This window comes from Styela clava, chromosome 1, assembly GCF_964204865.1.
Source record: "Styela clava chromosome 1, kaStyClav1.hap1.2, whole genome shotgun sequence".
Classification (NCBI taxonomy): Eukaryota; Metazoa; Chordata; class Ascidiacea; order Stolidobranchia; family Styelidae; genus Styela; species Styela clava.
In genome coordinates, this window is record NC_135250.1 from 14,742,092 (window position 1) to 14,766,916 (window position 24,825).

The window sequence follows — 24,825 nt, forward strand, 5'->3', positions numbered from 1 at the left end:
TTTCTTTTATTAATATGATCAAATACACACAATAAAAATAAAGATTAAATATTTGGATCTCAAAAGGATACAACTCGTGTAACTATTGGTTTTATCTAATTAATTTATTTAGGCATAACATGATAATAATAGCGAACTAGCATAGGAATGTAATAAGCAGATACAGTAATTTAGTATATTGTTATAAGCTTTATTGTGGTTATATATTGAAGAAGTATAAATGCATATAAGTTTATAAAATTAGTTGAAGAAACACAGTTTTGTTTAAAAACGGGATTTGACTAAAAACAGACAAATTTATTAAGCCAGTTCACAGATTATTATTAGACATGTCAGAATAACATAGCATGAGTTTTCTTAATATCTGATACCACATAATGCAAATCCGATGTGCATGCTTATACCGCAAATTGTACTGATGGAATGGAATGTCATTCTATCCGATAAGTTGCATATACATTAACGGTAAATAAACAGTTAGATATAATAATGACAGTGATGAAGAATAGTTGGTGGCCACATATTTTTCAGCCTTGTTTTGGTTCCAATATATTTCTTTCAAAGACGGCCCCCTTTCTACCGTATGCTGTTATTAGATTATTCCAGAGCTCATCTACTTGAAGAAGATCCCGGTTTCCTACAAAATGTAAGTTCATGATAAGAACATATCACAACAACCCTGAGAAGAGCTTGGAAAATCCACCCATGGAAGATTTTATCTATCTGATATTTCACCACTCCAAATTCAACCCTTATTTCTGTTAAGATTAGTCACTTCCCTTAGATAATTTAGTCACTTCCCTGTACATTATTGTGCTGGTTGTGTTTTAATACATCAGTGAGGCATGTTTAATATTACTATCAGAGAAAGCTGAAGTGGCTAAATGCAAGATTTGTCAAATTCCAGAGTTCATCTGGCAGAAAAGTTTTAGAGTTACTCATTATGTGTAGCTATTTGTAAAACTTTCACAAGAGAAAAAAAGGTTTTCTTACCAATAATGATTAGTCGACGCCGTGCTCTCGTCAACGCAACATTAACCTGATTACGATCAATCAGAAATCCAAGATGTTTTCTCCGCCATTGAATATTTGGCATTGAAATTATGGAAGAATCGGGAAGTGATCTCACAGTGGATAGTATAACATAGTCTGCTTCACTACCTGTCGTAGAATTAAACAAAGACTTGGTGGTCAGAAAGTCACTTGCACAAGAAAGCTCCAAGTATAATTAAAACTACTAATGTGTTCACACCTTGGCTTGTCACGACTGTTCCGACATGAACATCTTGCAAATTGCTGTGATTTCTTCTGATATTCTCTCGAATTCTTGCACATTGGGCAGTGTATGGTGACAAAATCATGATCCGATGTGTTTGAATTTTGGATGTGTGCAGTCTGATAAGAAGTTTTATCTAAAAATGGAAATGTGAAACCACCATTGACAAAAGTCACATTATAACAACAGGAGCAAGACTATGTAGCGCTGTCCTATGTTTTTCAAGTGTTGTTGGCATTGCTATAATTCAGCATGATTTGGAATGGAAATTGACTGGCAATGTCTAGCAATATTAATATGGTCTGATCCAACAGTCAATAACTGCCAATACTGTCAGCTATGCTATTAATTTTTTGCAGCGATAATTTTAATGATAAAAAGTAACCTAGTTCAAACAGTTAGTTTTAGGGTTGGAATCACAAAATTATTATTAGGGTACTTTACACTGACTTTTTGTGACATTATTACTCCACAAAAGGGAATTCAGTGCATTGCCCAATCCTCAGTAGTTATATAAAAAAAATTTGACAGGTCAAGCACACTTCACATACATTTTAAAGCAGTCGAATATTAAATATTTTGCATGGCAACATGCCAGAAGTTTATTTCTGAAAACAAAATCTCACATCTCAATAGCCTCATATTTGGTATATCATTTTTACACAAACATATTTAAACCGAAAAATAAGTATTTCTTGAGTAACTATCTATCAGACAATAATATTGAATGCCAGAACTTACCACTGCTCGGACTTCTGTCATGTTGTATTTCGATTTTTCTCCACCTTCTGAAGATTTGAAGTTCTGAATTTTTTCTTCTCCTTTGACATTCCAAAACACTGCTGCCGTGTTTTTGATCCACTTAAATGGATCACATTTGTCTTTTGGTCTTTGCAAAACAGATTCATCACAGATAAGCCTATCTTCATAAAACATTCTTGATGGAAAGTCCATGATTGTAGGATGCTGAAATATATAACAGATGGAAAAGATTACAAACAAGTTCTATCTGACAACGCTTTCAGCCACAACTTCTCATGTGGTGACCAGTTTGGCCAGGGTGAGAAAACCCAAGTAATCCTCACAGATTCATGAACTTGGTTAAAAAGGAAAGCCACAATTAACCAGTGGGGCCATGAATTACCTTGTGGTTTCTAGAATTCATGCAAACATCTTGAATAAAATCATATCACACAGGCCTTAAAACTGTAAACAAATAGAAGATAATTAAACAAACATCCAATTTCTCCTTCAAAGTCATCGGATGATTTAAGCGCTATTGATTAATGGCGTTTGAATTTAGGGATTATGTGGTTTCCATTAAGCAATCTTCCAAGGTGATATGTCAATACCATATACCGGTAATATATATAAAAAATTGTTCTTGCTTATCAGTTATGATGGAAGATGAAAAGCCTTTAATTTGTTTAAACTGTTACAGTCAGAGGTGACTTTTCAAGTTCTACCAATTATTATATAAGATCCCAGAAAACGATGGTACTATTTATCTATATTAATGTTTTAAACATCCTTCTGACAATTGGTGACTATTTATCTCTTTACCGCAGGAATGAAGATTAGTTGGAAATAGCGCATTTTCGATATAGAAACCAGTTCTTGAAAATGCGCTGTGTCAACTCTAATTCGGTTCCTGACCCATCCCTATTATATAAATACTTTGTGATCAAACTTATTATTTTATTTCAATTCAGGTTGATTCTTGTACAATGAATGGAATAACCACAATATAGCACCAAGCCCATAAAAGTCAACACACCAGGCACATCATACTCACCATTCTGTATTGGATTGTAAGCATTCCAGCAAACTCACTGTATCGATTGAAAAGTGAGCTACTGAGTCCAAGTCTTTCAGCAGTTGAACATTTGATTACAGGCCTCAGTTGTTTATGATCTCCAATAAGCACAACCTGAATGTAAAATATCATATTATATATTTTCAGAGTGAGGCAAATCCCTTCTCCCACCTTTTATATTCCTACTTTGGTAATGCTGTTGCAGTTATTCACCTTATTTAGGCAAATTTATGTTATTAAAGAACTGCCATTTTGTACTTTTGTTGTCTTCTAGAAATTGATTGAATTGAAAGTGATTTATTATAAAGTTTCAAAAAAATTCTCATGCATAAATATGACTTGGGCAGGTAAACGCTGTGCATTTATTGGGGAATGTTTTCTCACTATAACAGAGAATATTTAACTGAAAATGTTCTTGCTAATGATATTCTGATTACCAGTGATGAAGCTCACTTTTGTTTATCTGGTTTAGTCAGGAACCAAACTTTTTGGTACTGGGCGGAAAGAAACTCTAGAGCAGTGTTCTTCAACCTTTTTGACTGTGGTATACTTTTTACAAATTTTCCAGAACTTTGTATACATTACAAATACCAATGTTTATTCTAAGCACATATTGTACTGCAATATCATCATGCAATCTAATGGGCTATTCCCAAGTGACTCTACAGGGCAATTCCAGAAATTTTGCATGTTGTTAGATGCAATATATTTTTACATTTTAGCTACATGTTTTGTTTCATTGTTCAATCAGTTGCTTTATGGAGTTTGAACAAAATTGCACAAAAATTACACACAAGACTTAATTAGTGGATATGAAACCAATAGTAAAATACAGCGTGACGCTACAGGATGGCAAATTCACCATGCATTAACGTTACATTGTGCTGTAGTTTGTTGCGATTATAGGCTACAGCAGGGGCCCATACTGCCATACTATTTTCTGGTGCAGTAGCTGAAGGACCCCTCCATGTGTTGCTCAAGTTACTTAATGTAACACTGTAAAGATCTATGCCAGTAATGTGCATATTGTATGTGACACTACAGGACATTTTCCACTTCGGAACAGCGGCCTCTATCATTTCTTAAAATTCTGGTAATAAATTGTTAAATAGGTGAAGACATGTCCTACAGCCTTGCAAATATTTAAACTGTATTAACTTAAATCCAGTACGTCTATTTCATATGAAATAACTGTATCACACAATCCAACACTTTGTGTCACAAAATATGTCAAATATACCAAAACTTCTACATTTTAGGTCATTTTGTGTAAACCCACAAAAACCTGAGTGAAATTTTAACTTTTTCGGTGAAGTGAATGCAGTCCAATAAAAATCCAATATCTTTTGATATAAAAATACGAAACAATTACTTTCACTACACTTTTAAAAAATTGATGAAATTCAACATTTGCTTGGAATGGCCCTGGTAGGCTAGTGTTCGCAAGTTATACATTTGACTGATGGGCTTGTTGTCAAAGGGAATAATGTTCAACATAATTTCAAAAGAAGTCCATGGCAGCCGAAATTACCAACCCAGACATTTTACCGCATTATCTATATACTTTGTGATGTACGGTATCAATGTGCTCACGTCGGTTCATTGCGTAAATAACCTTTTATATTTAATGTGCACTGCGTTTGCGTTGTTGTCTCCCCTTGAATATTTTATAATTCACTATATTCGAGTTTAGAATCCCTGACTTAGGCTGTAAACCCTTCGTATACCCTTTATCAGTTGTATACCCAAATCATGGACTGGTATACACTTGGGTATACCGTATACCCGGTTGAAGAGCACTGCCTTAGAGCACTACACAAAAGGCGACCTCACAGCGAGCAAGTAACAGGGTGGTGTGCAGCTGCAAGTTTTGGAGTTTGTGGTCCTTACTTTTTTAGGATAATGAAAGAGCAGTTTCATATATCAGCTCGTTATGTGCAAGTGCTGCATGATGCTAAAACTTGAGGAACTTAAAGAAAATGCAATGATGTGTATTGAACAAGATGGAGCAGCTGCAAAAACATCAATGGATGTTTTGTGAGGATTCTTTTTGGAAATTTGTTTTCTTTGCATGGTAAAGAGGAGGTGATAAGAGAAGATTAACCCTTTCTGTGCGGTGGGCACGTATACGTACCAACGACAAAAGTCGCTAGATTGCGGCGGGTACGTTGATGTACTCCACTGTTTTATTCAGCAATCGGTCGCAAACTGTTGGTCTAGTATTTCCGGGTTTTAGTTTATTGATAAGAAGTCTTCTTCGAGATTAACATAAGCGACGGTAAATCTCGCTTTCGTTTATGACGGGAATTTTATTTGCGGCGGAACGAGGGAGTGTTTTTGAAATTTATGCAAATTTCGGTGTTTTTTGGGTGGTCATAGAAGACATATTATCCCTTCCATCTACCAAAGTATTTTGAGTTAGATCACGAAATTGCTACAGCAATATTATGCTATTGTTTGCCAACCACGAAGCGGTAACAGTAAAGGATTTAGCAAATATTTCTATTTTTTATCACGGTTTGAAGTTTCAACTCCCAAGAAAAAAAAATGCCCTTTTTCTATCCGGTTTGTGACTCAGACCACCACTTTTAAAAAAACTTTTTTTTTCATCGCCAATTGCAAGCTCTTTAAATAAGCTTCCCAACGAGCCGTCAGTGGGCAGCAGAGGATCAATAGTTTTTCGTTAGTCGATCGATTAGTTGTGGGGGTACAAATGCATAAAATCGGCGTAGCAAATACGATTATTTAATTAAAAATAAAAATCGCATGGAAAGGGTTAAGTAGAAAGCACTCAAGTGAGTTATTTTATTATTTTTTGTTTTTCACATTTTAACAAACAATTTTTTGAGACAACATCAGAATATGGTATGAATAATATGAATATGAAATACAATTACATAAGCGGAATATGACACTTGTGAGATATTGAGGATTTCCAGGCAATGAAGGAACTATTTATGTACAGTCCTAATTAAATAGGGGCTTCAAAGTCAATAAGAAATTTCAAGGCTTCGAGGGAGATATTTTGACATTGCATTGTTCCGTAAATACGAACAGTACAATCTTAAAGTTGATATATTCATATTTACATATTCTGCTGCAAAGAAGAAAGGAGGAATAATTAACAGATAAGAGAGCTATTTACTGTGATAAACGATAAAGCTTAACACTAAAATATGATTACCATACCTGATCTGGTTCAGTTGTAGCTAATGGGAGAATAGTTTCTGGTTCACAACTCATTGCACATTCATCAATAATACATTGTCCAAACGAAAGTTCTGAAGAGAAAGACAACGTTGAAAATTTCCATGAATATGAAGTTAAATATGAGGACATAATAGTGATTCATGTAATAGTGATCATATATCCATATATCTACCAATGAAACATTTAAAAAGAATTGAATTATTATTTGTATTTATTTTCAATGAACACTGGTAAATAAATTTTAAATATTTGCAATGCTGGAAATTCTGTTCATTTTTTTCACAGTCTGCATGTAAGAATCCTATGACCTTGCATCAATTTTTGAAAATAAAATCAGGCACTGATATTTTCACCAATCAACTATGTGGGAATAAACATAAATTTGAAAACAAATAAGCAGTATTTGGTGTCTAAATATTTGTTTTAATTGCATGTTGCATGTTGTATTGATGACAAATACAGAGGTGGATAAAATGATTAATAACAGCACTAAATTACTTTTTCACCATTTGTATACAGCGTTGTACCGGGGGTTGTGAAATCGTTAAATGGGTCATTATTCGAATTTTTACATTTGCATTAAATACAATCATATACAAAAAGCAAAGTTGAATAAAGGAGGAAAACCACAACAACTTGCTTTAATTATTTTCTCTGGGGAAGTTTTTGGTGGGAATCTTTACAATGAATTTACTGTAAAATATTAGGATTCAACTGAATCTCTGTCTAACAAAAAAGATTTTCTGAAAATGTCAATCTCTTTTTTCCTTCACTTGGGGACTGTCAACTAAATGCTCTATATATCAAAATACAAAAAACTATGGATTATTCGGGAAAAATCAGGAAGTATTCATACCATCATTTTGATTCACTGCAGCCATGACTAAATTTTTACATGCATAGTAATGAATGAGCAGAAAAATTATTTACCTTCATAGTCTCCCAACTTAGTTGAACTTGCACAGGTACAAATGATGATGTCACAAGACTGAAGAATAATAACTTTTGCTTTTCTCACCATCGCTTGATAATAATCCAATTGTTTTTTTGTAAAACTTGTTCCAGGAGTTTTAACCCTGTACATAAATACATAATTGATATATTTACAAATAGCCTAGTTCACGAGTGATGAACAAATCCAATAAATTCAACCCATTTCTCAAATTGAAGTCATCCGCATCGCCATAATTAACGCATCTCCATTAAAATAATATTTTGTAGTATTCATAAGAGGTACTCATAAATGTAATTTTTTTCAATCTGAATTTTTTTTAAATTCGCAGAATTAAAGTTTTTAGAAATCAGTATTTACTATGCTCCAATCATAAGATAGAGCAGAGCCATTCATTGTGCAATGTATAAGTGTGGTCATACCTGGCCCATGCTTATTAAGCAGAAGACAGTCATAGTTAAAAAATCTAATCATGTAAGAACAATTAATGCCTATTATAAATCCACTGCTAGATTGATCAGTTTAAAGAAATATGCCTGTTTCTATAATGGGATATTTAATTATAATTGGTGTATCAAATATGCAAGGTGTATTCATGTATGTATGGAAAGTTTTGTCACTTTTTTGTTATAATACAAATGCTGAATGTTGTATACATATATATCATAAGTACAAAAATCCTACTTTGTGTCAAATTCACGAATCTGTTGTGAAATACTTTCAGCATTTGGGTCAAGACTTTGATTCATGTTTCGAATTAGCTGGTGTAGAGCTAAACTCTTCAGTTCTTCGTTGGGTTTCTTTGCGTCTTCTGAATCCAATGATGGCTCTTCTGGTTTCAAAGGATTTGGATATAATTTTTCTTCCAATCCAATACTGTACATCCTCACAACTTTAAGCCTATTTATATCTTTTAAAAACCCTGAAAAGTATGACAAAAAATTAAAGTTCTATGATAGAAATCCACCAAGACAATTTTAATTCCAAAATACTCTCATTTGTGATCAACTAAGCAGCAGAGCAACTGGGAACTGGGTACACTGTTTTGTTTTCAATATACCATGATTGGGTAACAGATGAAATTTGCCTTGAGTAAAAGAACTATTGAATCATTTTGTGGAACGCATATGGTGGATGTTGAATAGGCAATATTTCAAAACTACAAAAATTTTTAAGAAAATTGTTAATAGAGTTTCTCAAAACAAAAAACAAAATGTCAATATTTTTACAGAACTCCTTTTTTTATATTTCTAAATTACCAAAATTACAATCATTGCTATTGGCAGTGGTGATTATAGAAGTGGTAAAGTTAATATTTTGCCCAAAAAAGATTATTTTACCTGCTGCTACATCAACAGATTTGTTAGAAGGACCACAATACAAAACTTTTTTCCCTTCTCCAGAATATTTGTTCATATATGCAAATTTTGCAGCTAAGTGAGCTGCTAAGTATGATTTTCCAGTACCTGTATTGATAAATTAAACAACATTCAACTATATGATACAATACTATATGATAATACAATAAGCAATACTAAGTACTACCACAACAAAATGATAATATATAAAATTACGAAGATACTTGAAAAAGAGAAATACATATATTACGCATAATACAGAGTGTCCAAAAAAGTTTCGCCCGATTTCCTAGCAACACCAATTGCAAATTTGAATAAATTTTGTTGTATGCTAAATGGGGCTACAGGGGTGGTGATTCCTCAACGGCCCAGGGGCCGGGGCCATGGCCCATCAAGCTATGGGCCGCGGCCCCATCAAGAAAAATTCAATTACATTACCAAAATTTTCAATTTTTACAAAATTGTCAATATTCGAACCAAAAAAAAATCGCGGGATGCCACCAAATTTTTTTCTTACTAGGCTATACAGCTATAAGCCTTTATGTAGGAATAAAGCAAAATACCAAGCTAAGAAAATGATACTCCTGTAGTATGTGTACCAGGTTAGGGTTAGGACAAAAAAATTTTCAGATTTTTCACATTATAGGTTAATTATGAGTTCGGGGACTGTCTGTGTTAGCCAAGTGAATATTCCCCTTCACACAACTTGATGGGCCACGGCCCATATCCAATTCGATGGGCCATGGCCCCGGCTTATGGACCGTAGAGGAGTCACCACTTCCACTCAAATGGGGACTACAAAATCTAACATCCAATTAGATACAGGTTGACTATGAATTTTTTTTATATTTAAAATATAATAACATTTGATTATAAAGACTTTATAATCGGGTGAAACTTTTTGGACATCTTGTATGTAGTTGTTGATGGTTGATTAACAAATCTTATAGGTTAGGAACAAGTGAACAATATCTGAGACTTGCATAAAATACAAATGACATTTCGACAATTAGTTTGAATCTCTGAAATATTACACTTGGGTTAAGTACAAGTCGATAGAAATTCACGAGGTTCGTAAAAGTAAAAAAGCTTTCAACACTCAAACAACATGAAAATATCAATAAAATTTATTTTTAATATATGTGAATAACCTATAAATGAAGCTTTATCATAATTGTTTCACATTTCATAACATTCCATTCCAAAATCTTTCACCATGTTTATCAAAAATAGTTCAGTGAGAAGATAAAAAGTGATTTGACAAATAAATACATTGTGATTCTGACTTATTGATTCCGCAATAAGATTACAAGACTCATCATGCGTGATACAACAGTGAACAAGCAGAATGGCTTGTGATATACTTCACTAATATGTTAAGATTTTCCTCAAAGCTTGTGCCATTTCCGTCTTTTTTGTGTAGATTGCCTGGATTTGTCTAAACTGTAATGGTCTATGAACATTGGTATCATGTTGGTAAACTACATTTCTGCCTATCTCACAGGTATCCTGCTGCTGTATTTGATTTTTTCCCAGATCATGATCATATATACGGTAGACTATTCAATGTGAAGTATCAATTTTCACTGTACTACAATAAATTGTACTCCTTGGGATTTTATCGCAAATCTTTTTTTTATATTAAAAACAATCTTCAGAGGCAGCACAGCGATTGAGCGTAGTCAGAGGTAAAAAAATTTCTTAATTTGACAAATTCGCAAAATCCTAAAAATATGAATCAAAACTAAATATAATTGGGTAGTTTTAACACATTTTTATGTTGATAGATTGGCTTGCTATTTTGAAGAAATACTGCTTTTATGTTTTCGTAATTCAGAGCAGCCGCGAGTCAAATTGAACACAATTACAGGTAAGTTAACATGACAATGATTACAAAAAGAGCTTCACAATCTGACAAAATTTTTGAACAAGCTTGAAATTACATTCAATAAAAAAAATACCAGAACCATGGTTCATTTCTAACTATCCAGAACCATGAATTTACATGCGAACATGGAAAGCAACTAGTTCCAGACAGAATGAAATTTTCACTTCTGTTACAAGACTTACCTGGAGGTCCTTGAATCAGATGAAAATTTTGTCTGATTGCTTTCTGTTCTTGTTTGAATTGTTCTTCATTCAACGAAAACCGAAAACCTTTCATTTTTCTTTTAGTAGCAATATTTACTTCAATTTCCTCACTGTATGTCATTGGTGCTGGATGTATTGTCCCCAAACAAATGCTTTTATTCAAATCTGATGTGTTTCCAATATTTCTGAGAGTGCTTTGCATTTGCCTACAATAAGACAAATTAAATATTTATGTAAGAATCATTTGACAAACCTGTAGACACATTGTATGTTGGTACCACAAGTGGAAGATTTCAGGTTCAAACTCTGGTCAGTTCTTCAAACTACTTGAAGATTTCAGGTTCAAACTCTGGTCAGTTCTTCAAACTACTTGATCTTCAAACTCCCTCTCACAGTGTAACAAACTGGATAGGGTCTACTCCACAATATCCAAATATTTCAAAACAACCTTGTTCTCAATTGTTTCATATTAGATTAATATAATGATGGACAATAAAATAAATTATGATTCTACTTATTCCCAGATGTTGAACATAGAGAACACCTGAGCATACCTGTGTGAGTAAGAGAGTGGAATGACTTCAATCGTCCATCTTGTACCTTTTGCCTCAGCAAAGCTTTTGGCTTTTTCAGAAAGGTGATTATGGGGTACTTCAAATAATATCCTTAGCTTTTTTGATTCCTATACAAAATTATAAGATAGAAATGATAATAAAAAAAATAGAAAATTACAAAATTCAAATATGTTTCAATGACAGACTATGATTTTTGAATGTCCACAAGCCTTTTTATGAAATTTAAAAAAATGTTCAACACAATATTACAGAATATCAGAAATATATACAAAAACTATACAATGATTTAGAAAGTACTTTACTCATACCTAGCCTCAATAATATATTAGTCAAAACAATATAACTCAAACAAGTTACTGCAAATCGACTTGCAAAATATATAGAAGTTGATATATGGTAAAATACAAACCCTCAGTTACTTCAACAAAAATTGTGAATAAAGTTTAACAACGAATTAGTTTAGAATTAAATAATCAGCAATATAATGTCCACATATATTTTATTTTTTAAGAATATGAATGAAAAAAGAATCGAGAATAAAGTCACCTTGGATGGTTCCTTAACACCTGTAATGATACCATGTAAAACAATAGTGTGTGTCGAAAGTTTGACGTCACTATCTTCAATTTCATTTTCTAGAATATTCAAAAATTGAAATATCAATAATAATGAATAGCGATTCATATAATTCGTTTTGAATATTTGACCAGGCCTAGACATGAATGAGAGGTTAAACTAGGAAAGGAAAAGGGGCATGGTTCCGCCCTTTCATTTCATATTTTTAACCCACATCAAAGTTGTTTTTTTTTGTTCACATTTGTATAAATTTACTATTTAACAACCTTAATATGCAAGTTTGTTTCACTGTACAAGCTTTATCAGTCAATCATAACAGATAGCGAAATAATAAAAAATTATAGTAATTCATTTATTATTGCAAATTTTAAACCTGCTACTCTACACAAAAAAAGAGAAACTTCACCTGTTGTTGCAGGAATTCCTTTTAATCTGAGACAAAGTAGATCGCCAAGATGAAATTTGATATATCTTTCTCCACAAAAATGATCATTTAAATCAAAGTAATTGACAACACAGTATTTACTTTTTACACTGTCACCAAATGAACTATTCTTCACATCTGTATAAAAAAATGATAACTGTAAATTAAACCTTCAAAAACTGATTAAAAAATAACACATATATCATGTAGTTTTTCATCTCTACAATCTGAGATACTTACAAATTAACAGTCTAACTACTGTTTTGAGGAATTCATTGAAAGCTATGTCACCATTATGCTGAAAAACATACCAGCAATCTTTTTCATCTTCCTCCAGACTATTTTCACACCATCATGTGTTATTGAACTTCCTTCTTTTACTGCACTGTTTGCAGCATCCATTCGTACAAGTGGTTCCCATTTTTTTTGATAATCGTCTATTGTCTTTATTGTTCTACTTGCTGTAAAATATAATGATGAAACTTATAATCATTTAAAGGTGTTGGTTTTGTAATGTTAAAATTTTAATATTTTTTTGCCTCATTGTACTGCTCAGAGAGCACGTTTTATAAGCTCTTTTGGTTTTTATATGAAGAATATTATTTATCGATGTGTATCCCTAGATCACCAAATTAAAAATCGAATCACGAGATTATATATTATTCACCAACATCACAAAAATGCTTCATTTGAATATCAAAAAACCACCTGTTGCTGTTGCATCAGAGGCGTAAACATTAACAGGATCACGACAATGCTCAATGCAAACATCATAGTTATCTGCTATACGAAGAAGTTGAACAGCTGGTGCAGGTAGAAATCTTTTATCAGTTGACGATGACATTTGAACAATGAGTGGTGAGCCAGGAGTTACATTCCATTTAATTTCTCTCAGATGTTTTATTGGTTTGGGATTGTTTCGTGTATCCCCAACCATCCTATCATGCGACGTGGGTATACCAGGCTCTGCTTCCTTTGAAATTCTGAAAATAATACAATATAACTTCATAGCTATAAAAATATAACTGGTAATATAAATCCATGCATAATGAACAATATCATTTATATGATCCTAGCCCCTTTATAGTGTTGTGAATCCACAATGACACAATCATGGCATAATCAAATTATAACTGCACAATTGAACAACACATGAATATAACTATAGCAGAGCAAGTAAAGCGGTCAGCAGTTGAAGCTTTAGAATACTCATCTTAGTTTCGAACCCCACGCCCCCACCTCATCCGTGGTGTAGTAAATTGGGTAGGTAATAGCGAACCACAAAGATTCCTGACCTTCCAAAGTGGCTGCTTGTATAGGACCTTATTCAGGGCAAAAGGAATAAGCATTGCATAAAAAATTACTTTTCAACAGCTTCTTCTATATCACTTTCGAAGTTGACCTTCTTAAATTCAGAATCGGATCTTCTTGGTGGTTTAGAAATTATTTTAACAAACGAATTCCATGTTTGTGCAGGAATATTCACTACTGAACTTGTCATCTGCATATTCTTAACATTTTCAATTCCCAATCTACTGTGATCATAGTACCTGTAAGAAAATATTATTTCATCATTGTCAAGTACGACAATACCAAAGTGCAAAGTGAAAGCTAATTCATAATAGATAGTAAACACAAACTTAACAACATCTGTTGCTACTAATACTCCTTATGCTTAGATGAATGGTTTCCTATTGTTAATTTTTATATCCCTTCTGAGCTTGAGATATCCCCAAGCAAAATTTCTAATACAACAGCACTACTGACAAAAAAGTTAAATTAGTTAGAAAACTAGTTAAATTTATCCTCATTGCATATTTTTTTAAATGATTTCTTACCGGAATTTCCATACAAGGCAATATTTATTCAATATGAGATCACCCTGGGAAGTTCGTATTTTCTTTTCTTCATCCACATCTTCAAAATCGTTATATGCTACACCTTGTTTAATAGTAAGCTGAGCATATGAAAGTTCATTTGCTCGTCGTGATACATACTTTCTCATCGATGGAAGTGCAATTTGCATATATGCATCTGTTATCTAAATATAATTTAAAGTTGCACGTTGTTGAAAACATAATTCCAGTTTGTTCCATAATAATACAATAATATTTACCTAACACATTCTGAGACTAAATTCGTTTTTATTATAATGAAAGTTGCTCAAGCACTCAATCAGAAATAGAGGAGATTGATCACTGAGTGAAGTTGTAGCAACTAATTAATTTCCTAAGATCTACTGACACTATATATTATTATCACGTAAAATTGCACATTTGTAATTATCAATCAACATGAGACCTAAAGCAGTTCAGGTCAATACAACCGGGAAAACAACTATGAGGTAATAATTCCACATAATCAAAGTTCTTGGGAAAAATACGTTGGGCATCAAATTTGTTTTATCTGGGAAAAACATTGATAGGGTCACAACCAATGGCTAACTAAATTTGATGGATGAAAACCTTTTTTTTGAGGAACATGTTCCGGCTATTCTGAAGAACACAACTGACTAAAATCTCTGTAAAGTAAAAATGCAGCAACTCATCAATGACAAAGAGTTTGCTTCATGTATGCCAAATGAATGTTAATCATGTTTGATATTCTATTTTGTATTGGGTGTAGAAGTTAGTAGAGATATCACAAAAGGAATATTGATAATACAATTTGTTAAGAATGATACTTGCTTTTATTACAAATAGTATTCTCAGCCATCTAATGATACATTGAGTTCAATTTCCAAATTTCAAGTGAATTACATTATTCACAAATATTCCTATGTTTTTTTCCAAAAAGTTCTCACCAGTGTAACACAAGCCTGAACAACCTCTGGTTGAGCCTTAAGTGTTTGTGCCTTCTCAGTAATACATAATTGTTTTTCATACTGTTTATCCCTGTCTTCATATTGCCAACATATCCTAAAAATGCAAATATCATATTAAAGCCATAATTTGATTGAGTGTTTAGAAAATGATACAATAAGAAAAATTTCACTGTGAAAAATATGAGATTTTACTAAAACATGCTGATGCTATCAAAAAACTATAAATTGAATTACACGCTTTTCGTTACTATATTTTGAAGTATGATTAATGACTTGATTCTATAGTATAAATAAAAAGTGATTGCACTACATGATTTATGCAAGAAAAAGTAATATGGATAAATAAAAATGAATAAACATATAATGATGAGGGAATCACTGAATGATTACGAGGTTTTTGTCTCATAATAAGAAATAAATAACAATCATACAACTTGTTACGCTCAGTTTTTAAATACTGTGACATAAAGTTACTTACATTTAACAATAATTTTGTTATTTGAAATCACCAAATTAAAAAAAAAAAAAGGCAAAAGCCACCATGCCATTTTGAGCAAATTCAAGCAAATTTATTCCAACTACATACCTTTGAATTGCGTCATGAAGAGAAGAAGAAATGTTATGTTTGTTTAGCACAGTATGAATACATCGTTGTATTATAATGTCAATATATCTTCGAATTGGTGAAGAACTCCATGTGTACCGATCCAGGCGTAAGGAAAAGTGGAAATTTTTCGTGGAAGTCATTTCTGATTTTTTCTGGATTCCACGATAGCTTTGGAAAAAAAACAAATAACATAATGGATAAATGATAAATTTTTGTGTTATATATTAATAGCATGATTGGCATCTACGGACACTGACTCATGCATGCCTGAATTCAGAGTTTACCGATCACAATTTCGTAAAACAGGAAGAAGTCTGCAGACAATGCAATTTCCCCATAGTAGGGCATTTCCATAACAAAAAGTCCAATAACAAAAAGTCATTTTATCTAAATCTTTAATGTAAAATTGCTATGCAATGACTTTATTCATTTTAAATCAGCAATAATGGCAACACAAACAATTTGTATTGGCCAATTTGGTTCAATTAAAAGTGAAATACATTAAAATAAATTTGCAGCACAGTCAAGAACCAAAAAATGTATAAATTAAAAAAGTCCCCATGGTTTTTGTATTACTAGTATTATGAAGTAAAATTTGACATGAATCTTCATTATTGTGTACAGATTTTCTATTATACTTAGACAAAAATATATCTACCGTTCAACAGTTGAAACAAGTGAGGGATGAAAATCATCACAAGCTGCAAGAAAGATAAAATTTTCCAATTTCCTTTCATCGAAACACTTCTTCATGCGTTTCCAGAATGTATCGAACAAGCAAATGTTTGTCTGAAAAATATGATGCACGCACATACATTTCATTATTTGAAAGGTATACTAAAGGCATCATTAACTTGACAAAATACAGATTCAAATTTGTCAAACAATTGCAAAAACAAACAAATATATGTGAGGCTCATGTACTTTCATTGATCACATGGTGGTAATTAACTTACAAGTGGTTGGATTGAAGTTGGCATTTGATGGTCATTGTCTTCCTTTCTTTTTTCATTCTTTTTTCTTCTTCTAGTTTGTACTTCCCAAATGCCTTCCATATCTTCATCCTCGCTCACATTTTCTTTGGGAGCACCCTCTTCAATCCTTTTCAAATTTTTTAAATATTTCGAGCAAGACGTCATGTAACTAGAATTTGGAATTAGATTATGACATAACCTTTCCCATGTTCTCCATTCACTTTCATCAGGAATTGCTTGTATCCTCAAAGGAAACTCAATCCCCTGAAAAAAAATGTCAGAAAATCATTCTAAAACTGTTATAAATAAATATGTTCCAAATTTTACTAATTAGACAAAACTAGTGTTCCATGCAATAAAAATTATATAATCTGATTTCAGATTCCAAAAATATGATTATCTATTTATTCATTCTTAGTAACTTGGCAATAACCTCTTTGCTCAAAAATGCTGCAGTGTTGGCATTTACTGTAATCATTGCTTCTTCGATGAGTAGATGAGCTCGAAATGCATCGGAACTTGTCCCTGTATAGTATGCTGCACTATTCAATCGTGAAACACGCCAGTCCCACATAATGCTCCATAAGATACCTAAAGAGGTAAATAGATAATATTTTTGAATAAAAATAAATAACCAAATATGGATGCTGATAATCATTACCATAAAATGAAAACCAGCATGGTAAAGAAAATAGGCTCATTGTGATAATTATGGAAGAAGCTAGAAAAAAAAGAGAAAGAATCGTCCTAAAATTCAGTTACAACTGTTGATATATTTCATTGGAATTTCAAATGAGCATGATGAAACACAAGCCTGAAGATGATAACAATGTTTCATGCACAGCAATGCTTGAATTACTACTCTTTCCTCAATCAGTTAGGATTTACATATTTATCCCGGGGGAGAGGAAAGCCGATAAGACGGTTTATCTATATGGCGAACCATTCCAAGTCGGGTATGGGATTAGTTATATTGTTTGTTTTTCGGAAGCATGGACTTGGTGGTGGAGGTGGTGGAGGAAGCTGTAACCAACCAGCGGTTACGTGAACCACCCAACGACGGCGAGGAGTCCGGCAATCCTCACGCACATAATCATCCCTGCATGGGATTCGAACCTGCGAACCTACACAGAGTAATTGGAGGTGCGGTGGCGGAAATTTCCTAGCACTTAGCCCGTTGAGCCACACCGCCGCCACGTTGTATTCATTGTGATATAATAATAATGTCTTGGTTATTTACAACTTGAACATTTAGATCACATTAGTGTTGAAAAAAGTAACATTCCTATGTTACGTTTTGTTTGAAAACTTTTACCAAATTTGATGTTTATGGCTCAATAAAGTACATCTCAACTATCTGTATGTATTTACACATGTTAGAATGATAAGAAAGCAGGAACATGTATTTCATAATATTGCTGTTGTTATTTGAACATTAATATGAGTCTTCAGAGTCAAGAAAAACTTGCTACCAAGTTGCTACCAAAAAACAATATACCATTTACCCAAAGTTTCTGACAAATTTTTGTCTGTGGATTCAACATAGTCATTCTGACTTAATAGTTCTTCAGCTTCTCTATAACTCAATCTTTTGATTGACTTTACAAAAACTTTCTGTGGCTCTTTAGGAACAAAGCCTTGAAGAAAACATATTAGAATAAGATGTTACAATATTTATAATACTTTTATTATCATTACATAATAGTTTTAAAAATCATCAAATGTCACTGTTTTGCACAACAGAAGCTTTTGTAATATGTGTTGTCTTGCACCAAACAGAAATCCAAAATTTAAAAAAATAATCACAGTTAATTCCTTCTAAATCTTCTAAAATTTTGAATAAAGTCTAAGTAAGTTTGAAATGTATCTGAAAACCTCACGTAAAGCAGACTGTACTGGCCATTTGTAGCTTTGTTAATTATAATATCAATTTCGTAATGAGTTGATGGTTGAGTATTCATTGAATGTTGAGTGTATTTATATTAAATATAAATCTATAATTCTATGAAAACATTTTTAAATAGAATAAAGTACCTGATACATGTGGTGCTTTTTCGCAACTGTGAAAAAAGGTCGAAATTGCGGGACGTACTTCATTTGGTAGAAGGCTGCATTTGGATGTGCTTAATTCAGATGGAAGCATGTGTATGGGTTCTTCATTTTCACAGCCATAAAATGTAGTAAAACGTTTTTGGGCATCGCGATCTATTTCTGAACCCTCTAACAGTACAGATGCAACATCAGTGATATGGATTCCAATCTAAATTGTTTTGTATATTGATTATGGCAATAGACAAGTACATTAAGCACAGACTTTCACGAACAGTTGAGAACACCTACTATACATTGAGTACCTTTGAAACATTTGCCAAAAACTAATATTTTATGGGCTTCAAAATGTTTTAACGTCTCTATTTTACTTTAAAACAATTATTGTGGCCGTCGACATCACACTTTTCCAAGCTTATTGCATCATCCAAGTCCATAGATTTCTCGGGATCAATTGTGAATACTTCTATTGGTTCTTGCTTGGTTGTTGGAACTTTAAGTCTTTTAGCAAGGCTTTTCAATCCTGGTCTAAACAAAACAAAGCTTATTTACCAATTGCTACAAGCAATGCATTTGAAAATAAAATAGTCTATGTGATGTATATAAAAAAAAAAAACATTAAACAAAAAACAAGTTTAACTCGGTGAGCAAAAGGCATATAATGACATTTAATAGATTGCTTGACACTTTTCAAGAACTAAATAAAGAAAAGCAATCTGTTACAGATCTGAATATCAGGCTAGTTTTGGTTTGGATTTGATATTTATTTTCATCATGCAAGAATCAATATAAAGCAATAATTTACATAAAACAAAAAATGGAAACATTAACTCATAGCAGTTGATGAAGGGTCGCAAAAGACTCACAAACAACAAATACACAAATACAACAAAAATAATCTCGCTCTATAATTTCAAGGGTATTAGTGTCATCGGAAAACAAGTTGGAGTAAAAAGATGAACAATATGTTATAACATTGATGAATATCAAGAACAGTAAAGGTTCCAAACAAGATCCCTGTGGGACCCCGTGTGTCACTGACAAGGGAATCGAAAAATGTCACCTCTAGGACTGAGCGTTTCAAAACACTGTTCTGGAACGTTTTGAAACACTGATATGTTCAAACAGCACTGCTTCGACTTCCGAAGCGGATATTATGATGTCATAACACATGCAACCTGAAATTAGGCAAGGAGTCATGACTCCACTAGTTTGCAAGGTATGCAGATAAAGTAGCAAATGAGCCAAACCATTACATGAGATGTAAGTAGGATCGGATTTAGACGCTGAGAGGCAATTATGACACACTCCATAATAGGCTGTGTAAAATGTGTCATGGCCTTAAAACATATAATTTTTCAATTTGCGTAAAATACAATATTTCAGTCACAGGCAAGACGCTTGAATTATCCAAGTAGATTGGACGGTAAGTTGAATTTAGCAACATCTTAATAAGAAACTCAAGGCTATTAAAAAATAGTTGAAACACCCGAGAAGCTGTTGGCATTTTACTCATTTTACAGTCATGAGACCAGGGGTGCACAACCTTTTTGCTATTGGCGGCCACACTGCATTTATTTGTATTCAATACGGCCTCCGGGGGGGGGGGGGGGGGTTGATGAGCGCCAAATTTTTTCGGCTTTTATGACGTCATAACCGCGTATTTGACCCATGCGAGGTTCAGTCTGCCCAATTATGAAGTATGTAGGACTACTTGAAAGTATAATATTCGTCTTTTAAACGAATTTTTCGTTTCGGTGGACCTATTCTTGAGCAGATATATTGCAGCAAGTTGCACAATTTTGAAAAAAATCGAAAGTCGTGGAGGGAGGGGCGGTCGCCCCCATTTTCTTGTCCCCAAAAGTATAATAAAATGTCAAATATTTTAATGAATTTATTCTTCAATATACGCCAGCATAGCCGCCAAATCCTATATTTTGAACTGTTTTTTGTTTTTGTTTATAGGATTTTGTATGTGGACGGCCGCATTATTTTTTCACGACGGCCTACTATTTGATCACTATTTTGCCATCAAGCGGGAACCTTTGTGGAAATAATAACTTGCACGAGGTGCTTTGCAATTATCATTTATGCTCTTGAACTATATTCCAGTGCTTTCTTTTTGTGAATTAATTTCAATATGCGATAATGATGTCACGTTTTACTGTTTGTGAAAATCATGTGTTTTGTTTCGAAAACAAACTTTTTATTTTCGAAACGACTAGTCCCCACTTCAACATATTGAGATCAATTGCTTAGATATCTAGAAATGAGTTTATTTCATAGTTCCCTAATACCAAAATGTACCAACTCGTAAATTAGAATGTCATGATTTACAATGTCAAAAGCCTAATCTAAAATTCTTGCACTACAAAACTCTTTTTTCTTCAGTTTATCATAGATGTATATTGTATCTAAAATATCATGTGATATACTACGATTGTTGTGGAAACCAAACAGATTTATTAAGTACATCATATTTAATAAAAAATTATCAAGTCGCTCATGAATTAAGCGCTCAAATATCTTATCAATCGATGAAAGGATAGTTATCGATATACTGTATAATTTGACACAAATATGAAAAGAGAGATAACCCGAGCAATTTGGAGACAAGAAGTAAAAATTCAAAACAAAAGTGAACAATTGATAAGTTCAGAATTATTTTTTAAGATCAAAACATTATAAAATAACAAAAAAAAAAAAATTTCGAATTGGTTCAGCATCCTATCTCATTTTCTCACCTATGGTCACCAGGTACTCCATATTCCAATTTGAGATACTTTTTGAAGTCACACATAGGAAATGATGCTTCAACATACCCAATAGGATATGGAATGTATTCAGACCATTTCAAAAACCGGACAACATAAACTTTATCATCACTCACTTCTACTTCATGTGATAGCTCCAAGTCAGTCCACTGTCCCCCTAAAGATTTTGTTGAATAGACATGACAGACATTTAGAAACAGATGACAGCAATAGTTAGAAGATGTTCTAACTTTCAATTTTTTTTACTTCCCTCACAGAATTTCTCTAAAGACTTTCATTTTATGTTTCAATTATCTATAATTTATATTTTATAGTTTAAATTTATAGTTTAAATAATATGATAGAAGTATTATTTTCTAGTATCAAGCCCATGGATCTGAAAACAAGAAAATGACTGGCAAATGAATCCCATACCCAATATGGACTGAAAAACTGGACGAGAGGATGTGGCACACCATATGAGTGAGTCGTATAATCAGCTTTCCTTCTCCCCAGGATAAATATGTTAAAACTATCCTAGTGAACAAATGATACAAAACAGCCTTTTAATTTATAAATTTATATAAAGCAGCACTGCATAACAATTTAAATTAGTTTAGTGAGTTTTAATTTTGTTCTACTATATTATATAATTTAATCTAAATGCAGGCAGACTTATAAAATTAAAAATATAATAAAAAAATTGCATTAATTCATCTGAAGCATAACATCATTTGACAGACTTCATGTAAGAAAAATCAAATATTAATTTTTTCTGAATAAAAATTATCCAGTAATCTTGAAAAACATTGTAAGGTACAACATTGAATTAAACGCAACATACTTTTACCAGTCGGCCGATAAATGGGAATCTTTGAACGAGCAGACTGCTTGTGGCCTTTTGGAGTAACAATGATTATCTTCGTTACTTTCTTATCAATCGGACACATAAGGGTAGTATTAAATTCATCAGGTCGACATAAAAATCTCCTATCCTTGGGATTTCTGAATCTATTATATTAAGAGTATTATTATGAGCATTTTTTTAATTAAAGTAAAAACGAATTGATTTTAACTGTTGCTGTTGTTGTTGTTTTTATATAGATTCCAGCAAAACATAACTATAGTAATATAAATAAAGTTATTTCTTCGAAAAATAACAAATAGACAATGAGTAATTCAAGATACCCTAAAAGTATATTTAGTTTAGAGCCACAAAAATAAATTCAAAAAACTTAGTATTCATATTATTAATTATTCACTTCAACATGCATTTAATATTTAAACTAAAAATGAAATTTCGAGATTTAAGTTATAATGGTAAAACACTCTGGATTTTCTTACCTCTTCTTCAATACACCAAGAACTTTTCCATATTGCTTTTGAACAGTTCCAGTTTGTACTTCTGCAGTCTTGCGATTTTCTAGTATCTATAAAATTTATTAGATGGCAAGAATCCATCATGAAAAATCTAACACAACAGAGTTTTAGTACAGGCAATTCCAAGCAAAAAATTGGCAACAGAAATATTTGACACAAATAAGCATTATAAATTTGATATATATCTTGTTTAACTTGGGCAGACTAATTCTAGACAGTAATTTCGATAATTTAGGCTAATTTTTTTGTTGTCCACCACAATATTTTTCTTGCAAAATTTGAGAATATTTCAAACCTTTCTAAAACTATTTTTGATCAATTCGAGGATTTTTTTTTTGTTCTGTGGTTTTACACCAATTTTGAACAAAATTACTTTTTTCACATTCAAAAATGGAATTTGTTATAGTAAATTATCTTTTTCGTACTTGGGCCCCATGGAAACCATCTCAGTCTTTATGCACAATTTTAACTAAATATTCTTAATGAAGATAACAGTTTTTGTAACTGTCCTCAATTAACTCACAATACCCTATAATATTATATATATATATATATATAAAACAGCCATTTGAAATTCTATACAAAGTAATTAGCAATATAACCTTGACCAAGACTTCGTCTTTATCAAATGTTCTTCCCAAATTGCCTCTTGTTTCAATAGAAATATAAGGCGATATTTTGGCAGGGCTTATAAAGGAAGTTGAAGGTTGTACTGCGTCACTATTTTCAACTACAGAATCCCCCCCAAAACTGCCCGAGTAACTTTCCGATTCAGACTCTGTAAAACATTCGTAATTGTTAAAAAATAAGAATTCAGATTCAATTATTCTCATACTCCTTCGGATATAAGCAAACAGTAAAAATTTTGTTGATTACCTTCATCTGCTGTTGATGTATCATCATCATCATCATCATCATTATCAGTATTTTCATTATTAGAAATATTTGAAACAGGAGCTGATTTGATTTTTCCACACTCATCAACTGGAACAGCTTTTGCAGTACACCAGTTGATCATATTAATTCTGCAACGTTTGTACTTGCTGGGATCATTCAGCAAGAATTGCTCAAGTTGTTGTATAGTATATTTTGGATATATCGCATTGCCAGAAGATTTTCTAAAAAATATTAATCACAGTATTAAAATATTAAAATCTGGATAAATTCATACCAATCAACTCAAAACTGTTCATTTATTCTATAGTTTATGATACAGTTGATAAAACGCTGCATGACTTTTTAAATGAGAATATCTAGTGTGAAAAATTGGTTATTATGCGATCATCTCCAACTAGATGCAAAGAATGATTGAAGATACTAAAATATCATTACAAAAATTCAATTTGGCATTGCAATTCATTTGACAAATACAGAGATACCGGTATATTAAAAAGTGAATCCGCAGATCAAGTTTCTATCTGAAAATACTAAACATTAATGCTGCTTTAGTAGCCCTGACAGATAAAAACCTTATTTTAGACACTCTGATCCGCCAATATTTCACATGATGCTGAGTTGAAATCTATACTATAGTGACTAAATTTATCATCTATTGTTAAATTACCGTCGGCACTGCACTTAACATATAAACAAATCCTCAAATCAAATTTTTTATTATAATTATTAGCCGAAAAAGGGGTATATTACAGTTTAAAGGTTTCTAGTATTGCTGTAAAATAGGTTGATTGTTAGCTATTGCTATCGCCATCACCAATATTGTAGCAGCTATTCAATTATGATTCGATATCAAACTTCATTTTAATGTTATCTAATACGAATACCTACCGCAAAGGTGTTCCAGAATCGTTGGGATCTTCATCGTGAAAGTCTCCTGTTTCACCATAATGTATGATTTCTTCTCCGTGGTTTCTTATTCCAACAGTAATTTCAGATGAATCAATTCCCATCAATCTTTTCAACATATCATCTAGAATTTTGTCTTCAATAGTGTCCTGAAATT

At 32.4% G+C, this 24,825-nt stretch overlaps 1 protein-coding gene across 2 annotated transcripts in view; it reads right to left on the reverse strand.

Annotated features, from left to right (window-relative positions):
* Positions 1–44: 44 nt before the first annotated feature.
* The window catches only part of LOC120347014 (3'-5' exoribonuclease HELZ2-like), a 46,414-nt gene continuing 21,633 nt past the window's right edge, over positions 45–24,825 (reverse strand). For both annotated transcript variants that reach the window (XM_039416824.2, XM_039416832.2), the window contains exons 30-60: positions 24,651–24,817; positions 23,742–23,983; positions 23,468–23,643; positions 22,830–22,915; positions 22,330–22,496; positions 21,477–21,663; positions 19,104–19,260; positions 18,718–18,943; positions 18,189–18,320; positions 17,117–17,274; positions 16,666–16,947; positions 16,368–16,498; positions 15,689–15,877; positions 15,082–15,196; positions 14,117–14,319; positions 13,643–13,828; positions 12,987–13,261; positions 12,590–12,739; positions 12,261–12,416; positions 11,825–11,913; positions 11,258–11,385; positions 10,683–10,909; positions 8,595–8,720; positions 7,939–8,176; positions 7,233–7,378; positions 6,282–6,373; positions 3,072–3,206; positions 2,018–2,242; positions 1,253–1,412; positions 994–1,161; positions 45–637 (exon numbers count right to left, since the gene is read on the reverse strand). In XM_039416824.2, the coding sequence (XP_039272758.2) occupies positions 528–637; positions 994–1,161; positions 1,253–1,412; positions 2,018–2,242; positions 3,072–3,206; positions 6,282–6,373; positions 7,233–7,378; positions 7,939–8,176; positions 8,595–8,720; positions 10,683–10,909; positions 11,258–11,385; positions 11,825–11,913; positions 12,261–12,416; positions 12,590–12,739; positions 12,987–13,261; positions 13,643–13,828; positions 14,117–14,319; positions 15,082–15,196; positions 15,689–15,877; positions 16,368–16,498; positions 16,666–16,947; positions 17,117–17,274; positions 18,189–18,320; positions 18,718–18,943; positions 19,104–19,260; positions 21,477–21,663; positions 22,330–22,496; positions 22,830–22,915; positions 23,468–23,643; positions 23,742–23,983; positions 24,651–24,817 (5,229 nt within the window). In that variant the 3' untranslated portion in view covers positions 45–527. The remainder of the gene's footprint in view (positions 638–993; positions 1,162–1,252; positions 1,413–2,017; positions 2,243–3,071; positions 3,207–6,281; positions 6,374–7,232; positions 7,379–7,938; positions 8,177–8,594; positions 8,721–10,682; positions 10,910–11,257; positions 11,386–11,824; positions 11,914–12,260; positions 12,417–12,589; positions 12,740–12,986; positions 13,262–13,642; positions 13,829–14,116; positions 14,320–15,081; positions 15,197–15,688; positions 15,878–16,367; positions 16,499–16,665; positions 16,948–17,116; positions 17,275–18,188; positions 18,321–18,717; positions 18,944–19,103; positions 19,261–21,476; positions 21,664–22,329; positions 22,497–22,829; positions 22,916–23,467; positions 23,644–23,741; positions 23,984–24,650; positions 24,818–24,825) is intronic.